At 41.9% G+C, this 22144-nt stretch overlaps 1 protein-coding gene across 14 annotated transcripts in view; it reads left to right on the top strand.

Annotated features, from left to right (window-relative positions):
* Positions 1–310: 310 nt before the first annotated feature.
* LOC139391593 (KIAA0513 ortholog) overlaps positions 311–22144 on the top strand; it is a 39931-nt gene continuing 18097 nt past the window's right edge. Inside the window, exons 1-16 of one of the 14 annotated variants that reach the window (XM_071139703.1) lie at positions 320–383; positions 1506–1621; positions 1856–2012; positions 3363–3444; positions 3938–3971; positions 4449–4973; positions 7996–8095; positions 8239–8312; positions 8675–8745; positions 9096–9300; positions 9403–9443; positions 9671–9734; positions 9858–9935; positions 14749–14829; positions 14965–15059; positions 15647–17633. In XM_071139703.1, coding sequence (XP_070995804.1) covers positions 4570–4973; positions 7996–8095; positions 8239–8312; positions 8675–8745; positions 9096–9300; positions 9403–9443; positions 9671–9734; positions 9858–9935; positions 14749–14829; positions 14965–15059; positions 15647–15696 — 1263 coding nt within the window. In that variant the 5' untranslated portion in view covers positions 320–383; positions 1506–1621; positions 1856–2012; ... (1 more) ...; positions 3938–3971; positions 4449–4569 and the 3' untranslated portion in view covers positions 15697–17633. Of the gene's footprint in view, positions 384–1505; positions 1622–1855; positions 2013–3362; positions 3462–3937; positions 3972–4448; positions 4974–7995; positions 8096–8238; positions 8313–8674; positions 8746–9095; positions 9301–9402; positions 9444–9652; positions 9735–9857; positions 9936–10380; positions 10411–14748; positions 14830–14964; positions 15060–15646; positions 17634–22144 lie in introns of those variants that run through there. The other 13 variants (XM_071139417.1, XM_071139870.1, XM_071139497.1 and 10 more) reach the window with 13 other exon arrangements.

Below are 22144 nucleotides of genomic sequence, written 5' to 3'. Positions count from 1 at the left end.
CTAAAAAAGTCAAACATCTACTTCCGTGTTCATAGTCTGTCGGGAACAACAACAAAGACGTTAAAAATTCGGTAACTCGAAAATGTCTGACTTGCTTACTTGTTGTGGAAATAATATTCCAGAGTTTCCCACTAAGGAAATATCAGAATCAACCAATAAGAAGCTCTACGCAAATAATTTACGTTCATTTTTAACACATTTTAACTCGGAGTGCCCGAGTTTTCGAGAGGACATGAACGGGATACTTCGTGACGTCACTGGGTTCCCCACCCCCACTTTACAGTCGTGCTTGATTGCGCATGCCTGTTTTGAGACTACTGAAGTGAGCAGGATCCGACGCATACAGGGAAGACTAAACCCCTCATCAACCTGGGACATTTCATGTACGTACAACTGTAAAGGAAATGTACTGTTATTATATCATATGTTTTAATATAATCAATTTCTCGACATACGCTTGTAATTTGGTGTGTTTTATTGACAAGCCATATACAATCTTATTTCGATTTCACACTGTAGGCCTACCAGATGTCTGTCATTCATCATCAGATTGCTGGAGATGTCAAGTGGTGGTGGTGTTGGCAGGCACTGGCAACCCTATAGATGTTTATTGGCTGCGTAACATTGGCTTATCCATCTGAAGTGCGTGTTTAAAAAAATGGAACACTAAATATACGAGTAAACTACCATACTGTAGCCTAACCTAATGGGTGTTGTTTACAGTATTCGATCTATTTCCTGAAAATATGCTTTCAAGATAACGTTACTGAAGTAATGGTTGAATTCAGAATTAAAATATAGGTCGTTTTTATGTCCCCCCCCCCCCCCCCCCTCTCTACTTGACTGTTCTTACGATCAAGCATGTTGTTCTGGAAGCTTACCTCGTACATACATATTGGCAATAACAACAATGTAGCCTTACTGATGGGAAAGTAGCTACTGCATTTTGCCCAAAACAATTAGACATCGTTTCGATACAGTGTCACTCTCACTAGCTCTATCTCCGTATCAGGTTGGATTTTTTTTCTTTTTCTCATGTATAATAACTTTATTTATAGAGAGTACATTTCATACACCAGTTAAAAGTACTAGTAAGAGCAGGCTGGTGTTAGTGATGAAGCTTACTCATAATAGGCTACTCATTGGTTTTGTTTGACTTTGGGGCTGTCTTTGGTTTTATCTGGAACTGCACATGGAAGAGAACTTCCTGTTAATATTTATATGGTCATTCACACAGTGACTGTTGTCTCTTCTGGCTCCTGCTTTGCTGTCGTGTCCAAGTGGTCTTAACAGCTTATCTTCGGTTGTCACCATGGAAGCTCTATTTAAGTGACCTTGTTTGATCAAGGTCATGAAGGGGAGGAGGGTTTGACTTATTTGGGAAAACTCGTTAATAATATAGGGATGTTGGTTCTCAGCAGGACATGTTTGTTGGGTATCATACTTGTTTGATTCTTGGTCAAAAAAAGGGAGCTTGGAAGACTGACGTGTTTTCTCTGCTTCAGATTCAAGTTGTTGTGAGATGATGCACCAAAGAAACAAACAGCCATGTGAAAAGAACAATGAGCTATGTGAAATACCTACTTTGCAAAGAAAACCGAATTTTGCCTACCAAATTGGAGTGAGTAATGCATGTCCTCTAAGTCATTTATTTTAGACTGCCTTTTTCTCTCTGAACTAGCTGTGTCCATGTCATGTTAGGTCAGATCGTATATACAGCATCTAGCCATAGCACTAGCAGCAAGGCATAACGAATCAAGATTCCAAACCTCCCTTATCAGGCTTTTCTCTCCCACATTCCCTTCAGTGTGAAATGTTTAGTTATGCACTCAGTCAGTCTTATCTATGTTGCTAGTCCACTCCCATGGAAGAGAGGGGCAGCCTACATGGACATTCAAGTGTCCAAATGCCTGTGATTAGATATGACTGAACCAGTTCACCCTCCTCTCAAAGTCTGGTTTGAGTCAGGACAGTCAGGCGTCTGGACTGGACAACAGCCCTCCTACATTGGGGTAAGGAACATTTAGATTTTATTGCTAAGAGATTATAGGGAGGACACTCCAAGCAAGCAAGACTTCAGTTCCTGGCCTGCAGACCATGAAATGTAATTTTAGAATGCCAGTGAGGACTGAAGGAAGAAAATCAGAAAATGATATGATCCACACTGAATTGACAAGATGTTTCCTCTACTCAGTCTATCACATAGAGTATGTTGCTTGGATGATGGTTGTGGAGAGACTAGCCTACTGAGTAATATTTCCTGGGGTGAACATGGGGACATTAGTATAACATGGCTTTTATATGTCATGCCCTCACATGAATGTTTGCAAGGGCATATTTTACATGATAACAAGACCTCATAATAGAACAATGCCACACTTTATGTAATGACCACTTGTGATTGTTGGAAACTAGATATTAGTTGACGATGGAAGAGATACACCTAGATATTCATTTTGATAATAAAAAGATGAGATGTGTTTGTCTGCAATATAAAACTAGGTACCAGATCCTGTCTACAGTAAATGTACATATGTTCAGTTTATCATTTCATTACAGCCTGGATCGTACACATGGATCAATGCAATGCAGTATCTTTCTACAACCCCTCTCTCACATCTCTCAAGTCAGAAATCCAGTAGACCTAATTACTCAAGCTTTTCAGTATCCCGTCATTTGTGATGAAAAGCGTCCAGTCCCTGTCCTCTATGCTCAATCCCCTGAGGAAGAGTGTGTGGGTGGTTGAGCAGGACTGGGGGCCTGTTCTCTTGCTAGGGAAGCAGAAATACTTCAGCCTGTGCACTCACCGCTGAGATTTCCTGAGCTCAACTGAAGGTCTCCCCCTCACTCAAGGGCAGCCAGGGGGGCTCAGTGCATAGGCCAATGGCATATCTGGAAGGTGATTCTGCCATGCCGTTAGTACTGCAGTGGGAACCACAACAACAGAGAAACCTGCTTTTTCTCACTCAGCTCGGCTCACCTCGGTCCTTGTGATAAAGCTGCGAGAGAAAAAAAGAGTTGGGAGATTTCCCTCTTGACATTTTGTGAACAAGTCAGATAAAGCCTATTTTAGCTAACATCTAATGCACCAAAATGTCAAGAGTGAAATTTCACAACTGAGGCATGTTCAGGTTTCAACAGAGTAAGCTGTAGTTCATTAATTTGACATGAACAACTGAAAAGGGATTGTGTGTGGTGTGTGAAAAACGGGCTAAATGAATGGCCATATTCCTTTATTTTCTTACTTTTATAAAACATTGCGGCGTGTTTGGTGCATCGGCGTGTGTGTTCACTAATGTTGGGTTACAGTCCAACTGTCCCAATCCTATATTATGTCCTCCTTATCTCAATAATATCCCCAGTCTTTCAGTCAGACGACATCAGCCAGGGGGTTAGACTTGCAGAGCTGCCAGATCCAGGATCAGACCAGACATCAGCCAGGGGGTTAGACTGGCAGAGCTGCCAGACCCAGGATCAGGGCAAAAGCAGGCAAAACTGTTTCCCTGACAGAGAAGCAAAATGGCTTAACTTCAGAAGAAATAGCCTCCAACACTCTACTCAGCAAATTGGATGTAGTCTATCACAGTGCCATCCGTTTTGTCACTAAAGCTCCATATACTACCCACCACTGCGACCTGTATGCTCTCGTTGGCTGGCCCTCGCTACATATCCGTCGCCAAACCCACTGGCTCCAGGTCATCTATAAGTCTGCTAGGTAAAGCCCCGCCTTATCTCAGCTCACTGGTCACCATAGCAACACCCACCCATAGTGTGCGCTCCAGCAGGTATATTTCACTGGTCATCCTCAAAGCCAACACCTCGTTTGGCCGCCTTTCCTTCCAGTTCTCTGCTGCCAATGACTGGAACAAATTGCAGAAGTCACTGAATCTGGAGACTTATCTCCCTCACTAACTATAAGCATTAGTTGTCAGAGCAGCTTACCGATCACTGCACCTGTACGCAGCACATCTGTAAATATCCCACCCAACTACCTCATCCCCATATTGTTATGTTTTTGCTCTTTTGCACCCCAGTGTCTCTACTTGCACATCACCATTTACACATCAATCACTCCAGTCTTAATGCTAAATTGTAATTATTTCTCCACTACGGCCTATTTATTGCTTTACCTCCCTAATCTTACTACATTTGCACACACTGTATATAGATTTTCTATTGTGTTATTGACTGTACGTTTGTTTATCCCATGTGTAACTCTGTGTTGTTTTTGTCGCACTGCTTTGCTTTATCTTGGCCAGGTCGCAGTTGTAAATGAGAACTGGCCTACCTGGTTAAAGACAGCTTCAATACTGATGGAAAACACAATATCCGTTCATATCCAAACAGTCATATCAACAGCATTACTGTACATCATTATATTGTCTTATTTGGTTAAAGTTGGCCTATGAGTGTTATAAGTAACAGTTCCCTCTCTCCTCTCTTCACAGTGTGCAATGGGTGTGTGGGCATTGAGTCCATTCTGCTACAGCGCCCCTCGTGGATGAGAGCGTCTGAAGAGCCTTCTCCTGTCTACTTTAGCTCTGCCATCTCTGTTCTCTGTCCTCAACAATGGAGGGGGTAGCTGTGGAAAACCTCATAGACTTTGATATCCCTTCATGTTCAGACGATACAGCCCCCTCATTTGCAAGTCCTCCTAGTGGGGCGCTGCTCCATACAGACATTTTCTCCTCTGAGCCGCTGTTCCAAGAGCCTGCCTCCATTGTTCTCCTGGAGCCACGGTTGCCTGATCCCCTGGCCCCCATGCCCAGCTCCCACCACCATTGTGGGGGAGAGGACAGGGACAGTGATGCCACAGAGTCGGCAGACAGTGAGAATGACATGGACCCACACTCCCAGCAGTGGAACTCACGGCACTCATCCTCCTCGTCCAATCACAGCGCAGAGCTTGGGGTAGAGGCAGTGGAGAATCAGGAGTTCATGAAAGTTTACGTGGAGATGGTGTTTCATGGAAAGTAAGATCACCCTGGATTCTCTGAATGTGGGGTGGTGTGGGTCTGTCCCTGAGGGCCTGTACAGTATGTGTAGCTAGAATGAACTATTTTACAGTGGTACTTAAACATGGATAGGGTCTTTTATGAGGGTTTAGTATGAGTGTAAAATACTGAACAAAAATATAAACGCAACATGTAAAGTGTTGGACCCATTTTTCATGAGCAGAAATAAAAGTTCCCAGAAATTTTCCATACGCACAAAAAGCTAATTTCTATAAAAGTGTTGTGCACAAATTTGTTTACATCTTAATCTTTGCCAAGATAATCCATCCACCTGACAGATGTGGAATATCAAGAAGCCGATTACACAGCATGGTCATTAATTACACAGGTGCACCTTGTGCTGGGTACAATAAAATGTGCAGTTTTGTCACATAATACAATGCCACAGATGTCTCAAGTGTTGAGGGAGTGTGAAATGTGCATGCTGACTGCAGGACTGTCCACCGGAGCTGTTGGCAGATAAATGAATGTTAATTTCTCTACCATAAGCCACCTCCAACATCGTTTTAGAGAATTTTGCAGTATGTCAAACCAGCCTCACAACCTCAGACCACGTGTGTGGGCGAGCGGTTTGCTGAAGTCAACATTGTGAACAGAGTGCCCAATGGTGGGGTTATGGTATGGCCAGGCATAAGCTACGGAAAATTAACACCATTGCATTTTATCAATGGCAATTTGAATATGTCACTCTTTGAGCATGTTAAGGATGCTCTGGATCGACGTGTACGACAGCATGTTCCAGTTCCTGCTAATATCCAGCAACTTCGCATAGCCATTGAAGAGGAGTGGGACAACATTCCACAGGCCACAATCAACAGCCTGATCAACATTTGTGAAAGAGATGTCACGCTGCATGAGGTGAAATGTGGTCACACCAGATACTGACTGGTTTTCTGATCCACGGCCCTACCTTTTTAAAAAAGGTACACAACATGACCAAAAGTATGTAGACACCTGCTTGTCGAACATCTAATTCCAAAATCATGGGCATTAATATGGAGTTAGTTTTCCTTTGCTACTATATAGCCTCCACTCTTCTAGGAAGGCTTTCCACTAGATGTTGGAACATTGCTGCAGGGATTTACTTCCATTCATTCACAAGCATTAGTGAGGTCGGGCACTGATGTTGGGCGATTAGGCATGGCTCGCAGTTGGCGTTCCAATTCATCCCAAAGTTGTTCGACGGGGTAAAGGTCAGAGCTCTGTGCAGGCCAGTCAAGTTCTTCCACACCTATCTCGACAAACCATTTCTGGATGGACCTCTCTTTCTGCACGGGGGCATTGTCATGCTGAAACATGAATGGGCCTTCCCCAAACTGTTGCCACAAAGTTTGAAGCACAGAATCGTCTAGAATGTCGTTGTATGCTGTAGCGATAAGATTTCCCTTCACTGGAACGAAGGTGCCTAGCCCGAACCTTGAAAAACAGCCCTAGACTATTATTCCTCCTCCACCAAACTTTACATTTGGCACATTGCATCCGCCAAACCCAGATTCTTCCGTCAGACTGCCAGATGGTGAAGCGTGATTCATCACTCCAGATAACGCGTTTCCACTACTTCAGAGTCCAATGGTGGCAAGCTTTACACCACTCCAGCCTGCGCTTGGCGTTGCGCATAGTGATCTTAGGCTTGTGTGTGGCTGCTTGGCCATGGAAACCCATTTCATTATGCTCCCGACGAACAGTTCTTGTGTTGACGTTGCTTACATAGGCATTTTAGAACTCGGGAATGAGTGTTGCAAATGAGGACAGAACATTTTTACATGCTTCAGCACTCGGCAGTCCTGTTGTCTGAGCTTGTGTGGCCTACCACTTCACGGCTGAGCCATTGTTGCTCCTAGACGTTTCCACTTATCAATAACAACACTTACAGTTGAATTGGGCAGTTCGAGCAGGGCATAAATTTGACGAAATGACTATTTGGTGCCATGTTGAAAGTTAATTCGGTTTTCAGTAAGGCCATTCTACTGCCAATCTTTGGCTTTCCACATTTTGTTACCTTACAGCTTTATTCTAAATAAGGTCTCACAGTTGACATTGTATGTCAGGGTAGACATTCGTTGGTGGAAACTGAGGTCAATGTTTGAAACTGCTAGTGAATCGAGTGAATCTAATAGTACAGAAAGTGAGAATGAGTAGGTTACAGTGGCGAAGAAAAAGGGAAACCAAATAAGTAAAGCTATGTTGGAAAATAGGAAACCACTTGACTCGTTTTTGAGTCAGGGTTTTGGATGAGTGCTACTTGGGGAAATCCTTTTAATGTCTCCTAGGAAAATCTAGAATGTGTTGGAACAAAGTTTGGAGTCAGTGAAAGTCACAAGAAGTGGTGTTATTTGTGTGTTTTTTTTTTGGTGTGTCTGCAGAGCAGAAGAAGCGTGTGTTAAGACTAAAAGATATCAGAGTGGAATGTTTCCTGCATGGATTTTCATAGCAGGGCACCGATCAAGGGGGTTATTTCTGGGGTGGCGCAAGAAATAAAGGCAGAGAGACCTGAAAATAGCTGTGCAGCAACGCTCCCCATTCAACCTGACAGAGCTTGAGAGGATCTGCAGAGAAGATTGGGAGGAACTCCCCAAATACATGTGTGCCAAGCTTATAGCGTCATACCCAAGAAGACTCAAGGCTGCCGAAGGTGCTTCAACAAAGTACTGAGTAAAGGGTCTGAATACTTATGTAAATGTGAGATTTCAGTTTAAAAAAATTCTAAACCTGTTTTTCCTTTGTCATTATGGGGTATTGTGTGTAGATTGATGAGGATTTAAATAAAAATATATATATTTTAGAATAGGACTGTAATGTAACAAAATGTGGAAAAAGGCAAGAGGCCTGAATACTTTTCGAATGCACTGTAGTGTATCTTTGATACAGTCATGTGAAATCCATAGATTTAGGGACTCATGAATTTATTTCAATTGACTTATTTCCTTATATGAACTGTAACTCAGTAAAGTCTTTGAAATTGTTGCATCTTTTCTCTCAGGGAGGACTTTGACCAGGAGGAGAAGGCTCGCTTTGGGGAGCTGTGCAGTGGAGAAAATGGCAAGGGTAGGGAGTGGTTTGCCAGATACGTCAGTGCACAGGTAAGGGCCGGTATGTAAGCACAGAGATATGTATGTCTCTGCACATAGACACAGAGTAATGGCACAGTTATCAGCACAGCTTCGCTGCTGGTGCTACATGTTTTAAGTTTATGGGAACTGAAGACACATGGTTTTATTTGCAGCGCTGCAACTCCAAGTGTGTGAGTGAAGCAACATTCTACAGGCTGGTGCAGTCTTTTGCAGTTGTTCTTTTCGAGTAAGTCTGACTCCCTCTTTCACTTCAACTCTTTCGTGTTTTGTTAAGTGCTTATTTTTTCCCTGTTTTACTTATTTTTGTTGGGAGACTTTGAGCTATACACCTGCTACATTGTATTGATGGGTTATTACACAATGGCTTCATTCCCTGAAGAGTTTGTAAAAACAAAACAACTTCCAGGCTCTGCTCCATCTCAGAAGGAGAATATGTGAACACGTTTGTGTGTGTGGTCAAATACGTGTGGGTGTTGTGTGCAAAGCTCTTTGTCTAGACCTAAGTCACACATAAGGGAATGGGTGTATTTCATTGTACAATATTATCTGCACAATCATATCCCCATTGCATAAGTGTGTGTGTTGCAGGTGCTATCAGATGGATGACTACAGTCCAGCTAAAAACCTCATGACCATGTGTTTCACTTACTACCACACTGGTGAGATGTGTATCTGCTTAGAACCACAAATGAGAGACTTATTCTCCCCTCTCTTAATGGCCTCCCAGTTTCCCAACATTAATGGGGAGGGGTCAACGGTCAGGGTTGTACCCTTTTGTAGTTGCCACGGAGTCAGTTTAAGCTAACTGTACATACTATTGATGTGTGCATCTCTGCATGTGTGGGGTATTATAATTTGTGCTAATACAATGCTATTATAATGCTATTACTTTGCTATTACTATGCTATTAATTTGCTATTGGGCTCTACGTAGTACCTATTCATAATCAATAGGAAACATGATTGGAGCATGGTGGTGTATAGTAAAAGGATCCTTCTCTGCACCTCAGGTAAGTCCCAGCCATCCCCCACTGAGCTGCTGCAGCAGCCGCCTGTAGCCATGGACTCCTACCTGAATAAGGCCAACTCCTGGCTGTCTGGCAAGAAGGATGCAGCCGAGCGGCTCCTGAAGAACTCCTCTGCTGCCAAAACGGAAGTCAAAGGCTTCTTTGGAGGCCTGGAGAGCAAGCTGAGAGCGTCCGCTCGAAAGAATGAGTGAGATGTATTCCTGTTAATAACCAATCAATAATGTTTCTTCTAAGAACGGTTTTACTCAGTTTATTTGCTGACTTTTCCTCCCAACTATTTTCTACCCAGGGAGGCAGAGAGTCCATTCGCGGTAAAGCCCAAATCACCAGGTACGTCAATCTCATCTCTTGTTGATTGTAGGGTACACACCCATCAAAAGTTTAAGATACAAGCAAGTCAGTTCCTGTATTAGTCTGATTTATAACTCCATGTCCTTACATGTTCTTATAACCAACCTGCCAACTGAACAAATTACTCCTCTCTTGCCTCAAAGTATGGGTTGCCTTTATCAGTTGCTCTCTCTGCCTGTCCTCTAAAGTGTCCTCTGTGCCTCCAGAGAAGAAGAAAGTAGAGAACGAGAAGGTGTACCTGTACACACACCTGAAACAGCAACCTATCTGGTATGAGATGGATGTTCATTTTTGTTTATAGATGATTTAAAATCCACACAATAACAATGAGGTAGTGAATTATTGTCCTACCTGGTTGGTGTTATAGATGTGTTGTGGTGTCTCCGGTGACAGGCATACGTTGAGGTTTTGGAACGCCGCGTTCTTTGATGCGGTCCACTGTGAGAGGAAGAAGAGGTCACCTACCACCAGGTGAGAGACTGACGTACCAGCAGGGGAGATGAAAGATGATACGGCTGTTATATCACTAAACTGGGATGTTACTATAAAGCTCCTTTTACAGCCTGTGTAGTGCGAACGGGATAAAATGGGAGTGTGTAATAGAGTGCAGTAGATGGATAGATTGAATGAAACGTATGCGTGAATGTGGGGTGTATTTTCAAGAGGTGGGAGGTTCGTCTCTTTGTTTGTGAACACTTGTCTTGTCTGTGTGTATAAATGAGGGGTAAGGGAATGTGGTATGAGTTTTAACACAAATTAGGAATTTAAGGAAGGCTGACTGTATACCAGTCTGTAGTTCACTCAAACTGCTATTGAGCTCCTGACTGTTGCCACCAGATTCTTCTCCCAAGCTCTTGTTCTCAACCTTTGCATGTATCTTTAACCCTTTGTCTCCTTGTGCCTTGCTGCCGGGCAGGGGGACGGATGAGGAAGAGAAAGACGAGAGGTCTGTCCTATCTGTCTGCTCCTCCTAACACTGGTAGACAGAGAGATAGGGAGGGAAAGCGAGGAACAAGTGAAAGCGAGGAACAAGGGAAAGAGGCAAAAGAGAGAGGACGAATAAAGGGATGAACCGAGAAAGGAACAGATGGATGCTCAACATTGTGACTTAGAGTGAGAGAGTTGAAAATCTAGAAAGAGCCGTAGGCTTAATTTGCACTGTTCAGGATGTGCTTCACTGAGCACAAGCAGAACAGGGTAAGGACAGATCCTTGTACTGAAGTTCAATAATAGGCTCAGCATTGGAGCAGTAGGATAGTTGCTGTCCTATTGACTTGTCCACTGATATCTGCATGAACTTCTCCTCTCACTCACTGTATCCTCTGTGTCTGTCATAGCTCAAAGCCATCTATTTTAGACAACTAATTAAAAGTGTGTTTCTCTTGTTAATACACATTTATGTTGATTGCATACAATTTTCCTAATTTTGATCATGATGCGGGCATTACTTGTCATAAGTGCCACAAAGCTTACTGCGTGCTTGTCGAGCATCAGAAAGGCATGTGTTTACTTATGCACTTCTTGTTTGTTTGGTTGTTGTTATTTCTGTTTGTTTGGTTGTTGTCATTTCTGCTTGTTTGGGTTAATTTCATGGATGAATACATTTGCCTCGAGCATAAAGCAGGGTTTTAAAAGAGTTGTTGGTTTCATGATGGCGAGGTATTACGTTTTCACAGATGATCGCATGCTGACGTGTTCACTCTTATCTGCAGCATGAGGGGTTTCTCTTTAGCCTGTTGCATGTGACATGATGTTTTGCTCTCGACCAGTGCATGTTAAGTCTGTAGCGCTTTAGAATAACTCCATGTAATAAAGCATTTACAATGGATTAGTAAATAGTTGAATCATTACGCTCACATTTGTACATGTTAGTAACCTAGTTAATTATAGATAGACATTCCAGCAGTACCTGATGCTCCTTAAGGTCTCAAAATGGCCCCTAGAACATACTTTTGGCCAGGTAGTGTATGTGGACACCGGCTCGTCAAACATCTCATTCCAAAATGGGCATTGGCATTAATATGGAGTTGGTCCCGACTTCCCACTGGATGTTGGAACATTGCTGCAGGGACTTGCTTCCATTCAACCACAAGAGCATTAGTGAGGTTGGGCGCTGATGTTGGGCGATTAGGCCTGGCTCGCAGTCGACGTTCCAAATCATCACAAAGGTGTTCGATGGGGTTGAGGTCAGAGCTCTGTGCAGGCCAGTCAAGTTCTTCCACACCGATCTCAACAAACCATTTCTGTATGGACCTTGCTTTGTGCACGGGGGCATTGTCATGCTGAAACATAAATGGGCCTTCCCCAAATTGTTGCCACAAAGTTGGAAGCACAGAATCGTCTATCTAGAATGTAATTGTATGCTGTAGCATTATTTCCCTTCACTGGAACGAAGGGGCCTAGCCCGAATCATGAAAAACAGCCCCAGACCATTATTCCTCCTCCACCAAACTTTACAGTTTGCACTATGCATTGGGGTAGGTAGCGTTCTCCTGGCATACGCCAAACCCAGATTCTTCCGTTGGACGGCCAGCTGGTGAAGCATGATTCATCACTCCAGAGAGTGCGATCTTAGGCTTGTGTGTGGCTGTTAGGCCATGGAAACCTAATTCATGAAGCTCCAGACGAACAGTTCTGGTGCTGACATTTTTTCCAGAGCCAGTTTGGAACTCTGTAGTGAGTGTTGCAACCGAGGACAGATCATTTTTACACGCTACATGCTTCAGCACATTCTGTGAGCTTGTGTGGCCTACCACTTAGTGGCTTTGACATTTTCTCTCCTAGACATTTCCACTTCAAAATAACAGCACTTACAGTTGACCGGGGCAGCTCTAGCAGGGTAGAAATTTGACGAACTCACTTGTTGGAAAGGTGGCATCCTATGACGGTGCCATGCTGAAAGTCACTGAGCTCTTCGGTATGGGCCATTCTACTGCCAATATTTGTCTATGGAGATTGCATGGATGTGTGCTCGATTTTATACACTTGTCAGCAATGGGTGTGGCTGAAATAGCCGCATCCACTAATTTGAAGGGGTGTCCACATACTTTTGCCATGTAGTGTATCTATGGTTTAACAATAAGCACACAAGAAAATATAATAACATTTTTTTATCCAAAACAATCACACTGTTGTAATAATGTGATGTGTAACTTTGGATATACTATGCTGAGTAAAATAATGTTTTCTGTCTGAAAATGCTATAAGCGTTTCCTGACAGGGACTTTTCTACCAAAAGTATGAATTGCAGTCACCCCTTAGAGCAGGCTAATTAGGCAATAAGGCCAGAGGGGGTGTGGTATATGGCCAATATACCACAGCTAAGGGCTGTTCTTAGGCTCAACGCGGAGTGCCTGAATACAGCCCTTAGCCGCGATATATTGGCAATAGACCACAAACCCCCACGGTGCCTTATTGCTATTATAAACTGGTTACCATCGTAATTAGAGCAGTAAAAATATTTTGTCATACCCATGGTATATGGGCTTATATACCACGGCTTTCAACCAATCAGCATTCAGGGCTCGAACCACCCAGTTTAGAATCTCGGTTAACCTAGAACTAAAATCCTGTGTAATTTGGTCAGCTGCGTGATACAATTCTGGGTCCTTACATGTTAGAAATTGGGAGTTCTGGTTTGCAAAGTCTCCACCCTCACAAAAGGAAACTGTCTGCCCCCACCCCCTTGCTGTTAATTTCACCACGATGCAAAGCAGTCAAAGTTAAAGCACCGTCTTCGCCAAATCCTGGTACGTCCAAATAATCAGTGCTGAAAACCCAAACACCAGGACTACTGCAGCTCCTTATCCTATGCATTCTATCTCTTCACCAGACATTATTTGGTTAACATGCAGAATATGTCCACAAGAGATTAAGAGCTGTCCATAGACTGCTTACAAGGCAAGGAAACAAATATTGGAATACATTATTTTGCTTAACTATCCCTATATCTTTAAAAATATCACATCAGAGTCTAAGCCGGATGAAAGGTATTACTAAGCCATATGGAATTGTTTTAAGGTCATACCGATGATCATTTAGCTATTGATTTTGAATTTTAAAATATATATATTAGTGAGACCTTAAGGAGCTGGAATGTACTGGTACTGCTGGAATGTCTACCAATGGCATGTCCATCTTTTGGTGAGAAATTCCACTGGTCACTCAACATTTATAAAGTATAAATAGCCCACACTGTAGATGAGGCCATGCAAAAATACTTAACTAATAAATTAATAAATGGTTTATATATTAAACCTTATTAATGGAGCAATGATTAATAAGTGATTTACTAACCCATTATAAATGCTTTATTTCGTGGAGTTATTACAAAGTGCTACTGTTAAGTCTTATTCCACTGCACGCTGAATGCTGTCTTACTGAGCCACAATGAATGTGAAAAACACATTCAAGTAGAACGGTGTGTTGTAGCACTTAATAGCTATGTTCTTCTCCATGGGTATTGCCATGAATTACTGTAGCAGCCCATCAAATGCTAAGCATTCAGTTTATTGTATTATTTATTTCAGAAATCCTCCTGTACCTTCTATCTGTATGTATGAGTGTGAGTGGACGGACGGGTGTGTGATGTTGTGGTGCTGTTCAAGTCAAGTTATCAATCCTGTTCACAGGGTTAGTTAACTCTGGAGACTCATTTGGTGTCTTCAGAGTTAGGTAAATCAGCCTTTAGTTTTTCTTCTCCATATGTTTGGAATAATCTCCCAAAAGCATTACACATAATAGTAGCCATTGTGTCCCTGGGGCAGTTTAGAGAGTGGACAGAGGAATTTTATAATGAAGAATGTGTTTGTTTTAGTTGATTGTGTTTTGTGTATATGTGTTCAATTTGTGTCGTGCTGTATTTTACTTGTTTTATATTGTATTCAATTTTTTGGTTCTATTAAATTGTATATGCAGGGCTCCCTTGAAAAAGAGACACTGTTCTCAATGGTGACTCCCTGCTAAAATTTTAAAAAAGGTCCTCTGTTTTCTTGTACATATGAGTACATATGTATGACTACACTGGTTATAAAGCCTCCCAAAGCTTTTGGACAGACATTTCTCTCCGTTCCCCAATCAGAGAGAGAACCGCAATCTAACACGCAATATCCAGCATGCCATCGCTTTAATTTGACGTGTTTTCCTTCGAAAAAGTTTTCACATGTTTTGCTATTTTCATCTCATTCCAATGATGTCTGGTTTGTTGTTTTGGTGTGGGTAAAAGGTCAGAGGTAAACTTGGAGACCTTGACCCCTAAATTCTCTCTGCTCGTATCTTTCTCCAGAGAGAAGTGGTGTCATATGACCCAGGAAGAGAAAGATGACAGCTCTAAAGTCGACGAGAATATTGCCTTTGGCCAACTGGGGTGAGTGAGGTGACATACTCATGCCTATGGACAAAAAAACAACTTCTAAGTAACATTCCATCTGAGGAGGAGAGGAATCTGCATGGTTTGTATACTGTATCTCATGGTCAGTTAACTCTTAGTGTCTGCTTTCAGGACATTCACTCACAACATGCTGGCTTTTGGGCTCAGTAAGAAACTCTGCAATGACTTCCTGAAGAAGCAAGCAGTTATTGGGAACCTAAATGAAGGTACCCCTACATGAACCAACCTTCCTCACATCAATAAGATCAAATAGGTTGTTTGGTTATCTGCCACACTTCCTTTCTTTTCATATAATTTACTTTGTTTCACCTGTTCAAACTGTTTTAAACTTCTAAAAACAAATATTAGTTCGGGCCTCCTGAGTGGTGCAGCGGTCTAAGGCACTGCATCGCAGTGCTAGAGGCGTTACTACAGACCCGGGTTCATTCTCGGGCTGTGCCACAGCCGGGAGTCCCATAGGAGGCGCATAATTGGCCCAGCTTCGTCAGGGGAGGGTTTGGCCGGTGGGCTTTACTTGGCTCATCGCGCCCTAGCGACTCCTTGTGGCAGGCCGGGCGCCTGCAGGCTGACCCCGGTTGCCAGTTGAACAGTGTTTCCTCTGACACATTGGTGTGGCTGGCTTCCGGGTTAAGCTGGTGGGTTTTAAGGAGCGCCTGTTAGGCGGGTCATGCCTCCACCTTTGCCTCTCCTGAGCCCGTTGGGGAGACAGGCTTTCTGAGACTAATGTATTTATAACTGGAAAAACGTGCTTAGTGGTTTTGATTAAAAAGAGCTCTCTGTTTCTCTCTTACAGAGCAGTACAAGCTGTTGAGCGACCACATTGAGCAGATGGCCACAGAGTGAGTGGCAAAGAATGGTTCTTCAATGACTACTTAGTACACTATCAATAGTAATTAGCTGAAGCTAATCTCCTCCTCACTCTCCAATGTTGTGAAGGCTCACCAATAACTGTATTCCATCAATATCCAGTACAGTAAACTCCAATCACCTATTTTAGTAAAGCCTCATAACCTGCAACAATAAATGACACAAAACCTTTTATTACAGTCATAGTAAACATGAAGCTGCATAGTCAATATTCCAGCTTCACCAACCAACATACTGTAACCTACCCTCTCCTGGGCACTGTCAACAAGGTCATTCACCCTATCACTACTACATTATTTTATACTGTCACTAATGAGTACCTTCCTCAGGTCCTTATTTTACTGTATAGTTGGACAATTTCAGCCATATCAGCATCCATTAACCCATTTTACATAATCAGCTCCGTGTAACCGGCCCAGGCTCTCTATAGCCTTTTTCATGTCCCCTGCCTGACTACAGTATACATACAGTATATATATTTTAGATACACTGTAACCTGCTCCTTGCACATATCCTACAATTAGTATTATTTATATTGTTTGCAATAGTGACCTTTTATGATTTCCTCTCTGCCCAATGTCGAAGTGCCTTGAATGTACCCGTGGGGAACTGTCCTTTCTGTTTCAATGGTAATCAATGCAAGTCTCAATTGTAACAATCTGTAAAACCACTTGATACAATATCCTCCTGTTCATGATTCTACCATCTATATACTGTGTCAGCATATTTCCAATAAGGTCGAATTCTCATGCTCAGTGTCCTCTGTGTTTAGTGATTGTCATGGTGTTAGATCATAGTGAAAGTGCAGTGTGTCGTGGTGAGAGGCTCCAGCATGACTTCCAGAAGCAGTCCCATACCTTCTGTTTTATTCCTAGAGTAGCCGTGACCTGAGGTGTCTGTGCTATATGCCTGGCATTCATCCTTGCCCTTTATAAGTGAGAAACGAGCATTGGTCAAGTTGGGCATCGTGCAGCAAGGGCGTCAATGTCTTGTTTGCATTATTTAAGCCCACCAGAGGGAAGCCTGGTGACTTGTTCAGAGCACTTAATTTATCAATGGAGTTAAAAGTTTAAAAACTGTGTGGATCCAGCTTTTGAGGGAGACGTAAGCAAAATATATAATTCTTGACATCTCGGAGCATTGACATTTCAGAGCTATGTGAATAGGAATTAGGATTATTGTACATGTTTCTCAATGCTGGATTGAAGTACTGGCAAGTTTATATATATATATATATTATTTTTTATTAATCTATTGTCTATCACTTGATTTTGTATTTATATTGTATTTTTTTCACCTATGTTTTATTATGTTCAAATACTTGTTTATCACTGGCTTTGTGTCATATCTGTTGGTGAATGACTATGTAACTGATTATGGTCATTGTGTTTTGATGTCTGTCTCAATGGCAACTAAATCTTTCCCCTTATTAAGACCCTGAAGTGCCGTCATAATTCCTCCCTTAGGAGTGGTCCATTCAAGTGCTAAACCAAACTATATGTGTGCTATGTGTAAAATGTTTAGTATAAACTATTGGGTAATTCCTCCAGTGTGTTAGTTACGATGTGTAGTTGCATGTGATGCCTTGTAGTTGAAGTTCTATGTCTTGTCTTGGAGATGTCTTGTCTTGCTCTCTCTCTCTTTTCTTGTGGGCTGTTTAGCAGCGGACCAGCTTCTTGCCACAAAGTGTCACTTGTGTTCTGCTCTGTCTCTGTTATTTCCCTTGGATTGCGATGTTGCTCCCTGCTTCATGTCTGGATCTGACATTCTGTTCAGCAATCAGACATATTGTGCATCTGCATGTGATGACCTCTATTTCCATACTGCTGAATGACTTGCCTCTTTTGTTTTGTGGCTGTGAGCAGTTTTAGTTCAGCACCAAGCCCTCCTGGGTGTTTGTATTGCTGTGTGCAGTTTTAGTTTAGCACCAAGCCCTCCTGGGTGTTTGTATTGCTGTGTGCAGTTTTAGTTTAGCACCAAGCCCTCCTGGGTGTTTGTATTGCTGTGTGCAGTTTTAGTTTAGCACCAAGCCCTCCTGGGTGTTTGTATTGCTGTGTGCAGTTTTAGTTTAGCACCAAGCCCTCCTGGGTGTTTGTATTGCTGTGTGCAGTTTTAGTTTAGCACCAAGCCCTCCTGGGTGTTTGTATTGCTGTGTGCACTCTGGCCTTTCAGTATTGTTGAAATGCAGACCAGCCCTCTTAATACTTGGAATGCTTCGCCTGCTTTTCATGTTGCATGTCAAATGCACGGATGGTCCATCACTGGTCTTTAAGACATCTCTCATGAAAAGTGTTGTACATTGTTTGTCTGGGCAGTGGTGGTCTGATTTGACCAGTTGTAACTGGCACCTGATACCTAGACATGGACAAGCCTTGTGTCTTTGGAGGTGAAACAAACTTTGGCATAGGAGAATATAGCCAACCCTTCTTTTTAATGAGCGGGGGAAAGAGTCTCTTACAGGTAGCTGTAATGTCCTCCCACTTCTGTTGTGCAATGGTGGCTGAGTTTGCATGGATGTGTAATTATGATAGAACAAGTAGCTGATGCTGTAATAAATATATTTTTGAATGTGGATGCTTTTGGAGTCGTGTCTGTGAGTGCATGCGAGAGAGGGTATAAGATGTTTGAATTAGAGGTGTTTGGGAAGGAGAGCTCCATGTGAATGTGTAGATTAGATAGAGAAGTCTCTGTGGACTCCAGTGTGTGAGACTGAGTCAATGTGAGCAGGCTATAGAGTGGGAACATGTAGCACAATGTGGGAGGGTTTTAGACCCTGGCCCAAACTGCCAAATGGCTGCTCAATGATTGGACACAATATGATGAGCAGTGAAAGCTCAGTCAGTGGTGTCACACAATGAGGGTCTCTCAATTTAAGTGCTTTATTGGCATGGGATACATATGTTTACATTGCCAAAGCAAGTGAAATAGATAAAAGTGAAATAAAAAAATAACAGTAAACATTACTCACAAAAGTTCCAAAAGAATAAAGACATTTCAAATGTCATATGCGCAAATAGTTAAAATACAAAAGGGAAAATAAATATAAATGGTATTTACAATGGTGTTTGTTCTTCACTGGTTGCCCTTTTTTTGGCAATGGGTTACAAATCTTGCTGCTGTGATGGCACACTGTGGTATTTCACCCAATATATATATATATATATGGGTGTTTATCAAAATTTGATTTGCTTTTGAATTCATTGTGGTTCTGTGTAATCTGAGGAAAATTTGTGTCTCTATGGCCATACATTTGGCAGGAGGTTAGGAAGTGCAGCTCAGTTTCCACCTAATTTTGTGGGCAGTGTATGCCCTCCCAATAGCAAAGCTATGCTCACTGAGTCTGTAAAAAGTCAAAGATTTCCTTAATTTTGGGTCAGTCACAGTGGTCAGGTATTCTGCCACTGTGTACTCTCTGTTTAGGGACAAATAGCATTCTAGTGCTCTTTTTTTTTTTGTAAATTCTTTCCAATGTGTCAAGTAATTATCTTTTTGTTTTCTCATGATTTGGTTGTGTCTAATTGTGTTGCTCTACAGAGAAATGAACCTGGAGAAGAGCCCCCCTGAGCAAGCTGGTCCTGGGGCTCTGTTCACAAACACAAACAGACACCACAGAGCCCCAGGACCAGCTTGCTTAGGGGGCTCTTCTCCAGGTTCATTTCTCTGTAGGTGATGGCTTTGTTAGGGGGCTGTAGAATTTAATGGCTCTGGGGACTGTAAAATATCTGAACACTATGAAGGTGATACGTGCACACACACACTCAATTACATGCTCGTTTACACTCACAGATACATACGCACTTGATCTCTGTCTTCTCTCCCTCTCTATTGTCTAGCTTTCTATAATTCAATATGTTTCTTGTTTGTCTGTCTGTCTTATTCTACATGTGTATCTATGTTTACAACAAGCAATGGGAAGATAGAACAGGAACATAGTAATCCAAGGTCTCTTTCAAAATCATGTGAAACATCAATTGCTATGGAAATGCTGGGATGTGTTCAATGAATATGATCTTTAATGTAATAATGATGTTGATACTATATGGATTACTTTTATCATCCTGAATATTAAGGCTGCACTCATATCATGTTAAACACATAGACACTCAGCCATGAAATTTGCTAGAACCTGTTTCTTGAAATCTAAACATCAGACATTTAAAATCTGTTTTTGGCTATCATGATACCCCTTTTGGCAGTAATTTTACAGCCACTGATTATGGTCAATTTAGACTGAGAATAGTATCTAATTATGGTAAGGGATGAAATAGGTATAGCTATTTGTAATTGTAACGGTTTAGCAGATAATAAGGAAAGACAATCCGACTTTACGTGGCTAAAAGAAAAGGAATATTAAATATACTGTTTACAGGAAATTTAGTCTACATGAGATGAAGTGCGTAGACAAAGGAACTCAAAGGGTGTGATGATACTAATTAACAATAATGTTGATCCGAATGTGAGAACAGTCAGGAATGATCTGCAAGGAAGGTGGACTCTTTAATATGAAAGTGGATGAAAATCAGATTTATGTCATTAATATACAGTGGGGCAAAAAAGTATTTAGTCAGCCACCAATTGTGCAAGTTCTCCCACTTAAAAAGATGAGAGAGGCCTGTAATTTTCATCATAGGTACACTTCAACTATGACAGACAAAATGAGACAGAAAAAAATCCAGACAATCACATTGTAGGATTTTTTATGCCCTTGCTGATGGAAGGAGGTTTTCACTCAAAATCTCACGATACATGGCCCCATTCATTCTTTCCTTTACACGGATCAGTCGTCCTGGTCCCTTTGCAGAAAAACAGCCCCAAAGCATGATGTTTACACCCCCATGCTTCACAGTCGGTATGGTGTTCTTTGGATGCAACTCAGCATTCTTTGTCCTCCAAACACGACGAGTTGAATTTTTACCAAAAAGTTATATTTTGGTTTCATCTGACCATATGACATTCTCCCAATCTTCTTCTGGATCATCCAAATGCTCTCTAGCAAATTTCAGACCGGCCTGGACATGTACTGGCTTAAGCAGGGGGACACGTCTGGCACTGCAGGATTTGAGTCCCTGGCGGCGTAGTGTGTTGCTGATCGTAGGCTTTGTTACTTTGGTCCCAGCTCTCTGCAGGTCATTCACTAGGTCCCCCAGTGTGGTTCTGGGATTTTTGCTCACCGTTCTTGTGATCATTTTGACCCCACGGTGTGAGATCTTGTGTGGAGCCCCAGATCGAGGGAGATTATCAGTGGTCTTGTATGTCTTCCATTTCCTAATAATTGCTCCCACAGTTGATTTCTTCAAACCAAGCTGCTTACCTATTGCAGATGCAGTCTTCCCAGCCTGGTGCAGGTCTACAATTTTGTTTCTGGTGTCCTTTGACAGCTCTTTGGTCTTGGCCATAGTAGAGTTTGGAGTGTGACTGTTTGAGGTTGTGGACAGGTGTCTTTTATACTGATAACAAGTTCAAACAGGTGCCATTAATACAGGTAACGAGTGGAGGACAGAGGAGCCTTTAAGAAGATGTAACAGGTCTGTGAGAGCCAGAAATCTTGCTTGTTTGTATGTGACCAAATACTTATTTTCCACCATCATTTGCAAATAAATTCATTAAAAATCCTACAATGTGATTTTCTGGATTTTTTTTCTCTCTCATTTTGTCTGTCATAGTTGAAGTGTACCTATGCTGAAAATTACAGGCCTCTCTCATCTTTTTAAGTGGGAGAACTTGCATAATTGGTGGCTGACTAAATACTTTTTTGCCCCACTGTATATGGTTGAAATCAGGATGATCCACTCTTCTTCTTCTAAAATATGTATAATCTATTGAGTTTACAGGCAACAAACGATCAAATCATTATGGTGGAAGATTATTACACAGTGTTAAGTACCTCAATAGACCGCAAAGGAAATCACTCTACAAACTATAATCGTGCCCTTAAGGAGATCACAAATATTATGGACACATTAGAAATAGTGGATATTTGGAGACTAAGAAACCCTGACCTTGTTAGATATACATAGAGGAGACTTAATCAAGCTAGTTGTCTTGAGTACTTTCTTGTCTCTTTCTCTCTTGCATTAAGTATTGATAGGAGAGAATGAGATCGGACCATCATCTAATTAGCCTTCACATAACTCCTGCTGAATTTCTACTTGGAAGGAGATGTTGGAAATGTAATCAAAGTCTACTGGAAGACAATTTAACTAAGACAAAATAATTAATTACAGAATTTTCCCAGTACAATATAGGTTCAGCAAATCCCTGTATTGTGTGGGATTCCTTTAAATATACCTTCAGAGGTAATTCAATATTCTTCAGTAAAGAAAAAACAGTTTCTAAGGAGACGAACAAGGGTGGGTAGCATAAAAACGGTACTACAAAGATACAAAACAAGTTATAGGAAGAAAAAAACTGGAGGAACTTATTC

This window comes from Oncorhynchus clarkii, chromosome 1 (assembly GCF_045791955.1).
Source record: "Oncorhynchus clarkii lewisi isolate Uvic-CL-2024 chromosome 1, UVic_Ocla_1.0, whole genome shotgun sequence".
Lineage (NCBI taxonomy): Eukaryota > Metazoa > Chordata > Actinopteri > Salmoniformes > Salmonidae > Oncorhynchus > Oncorhynchus clarkii.
Note: the sequence above shows the minus strand (reverse complement) of the source record. Positions and strands in the feature narration are given on the sequence as shown.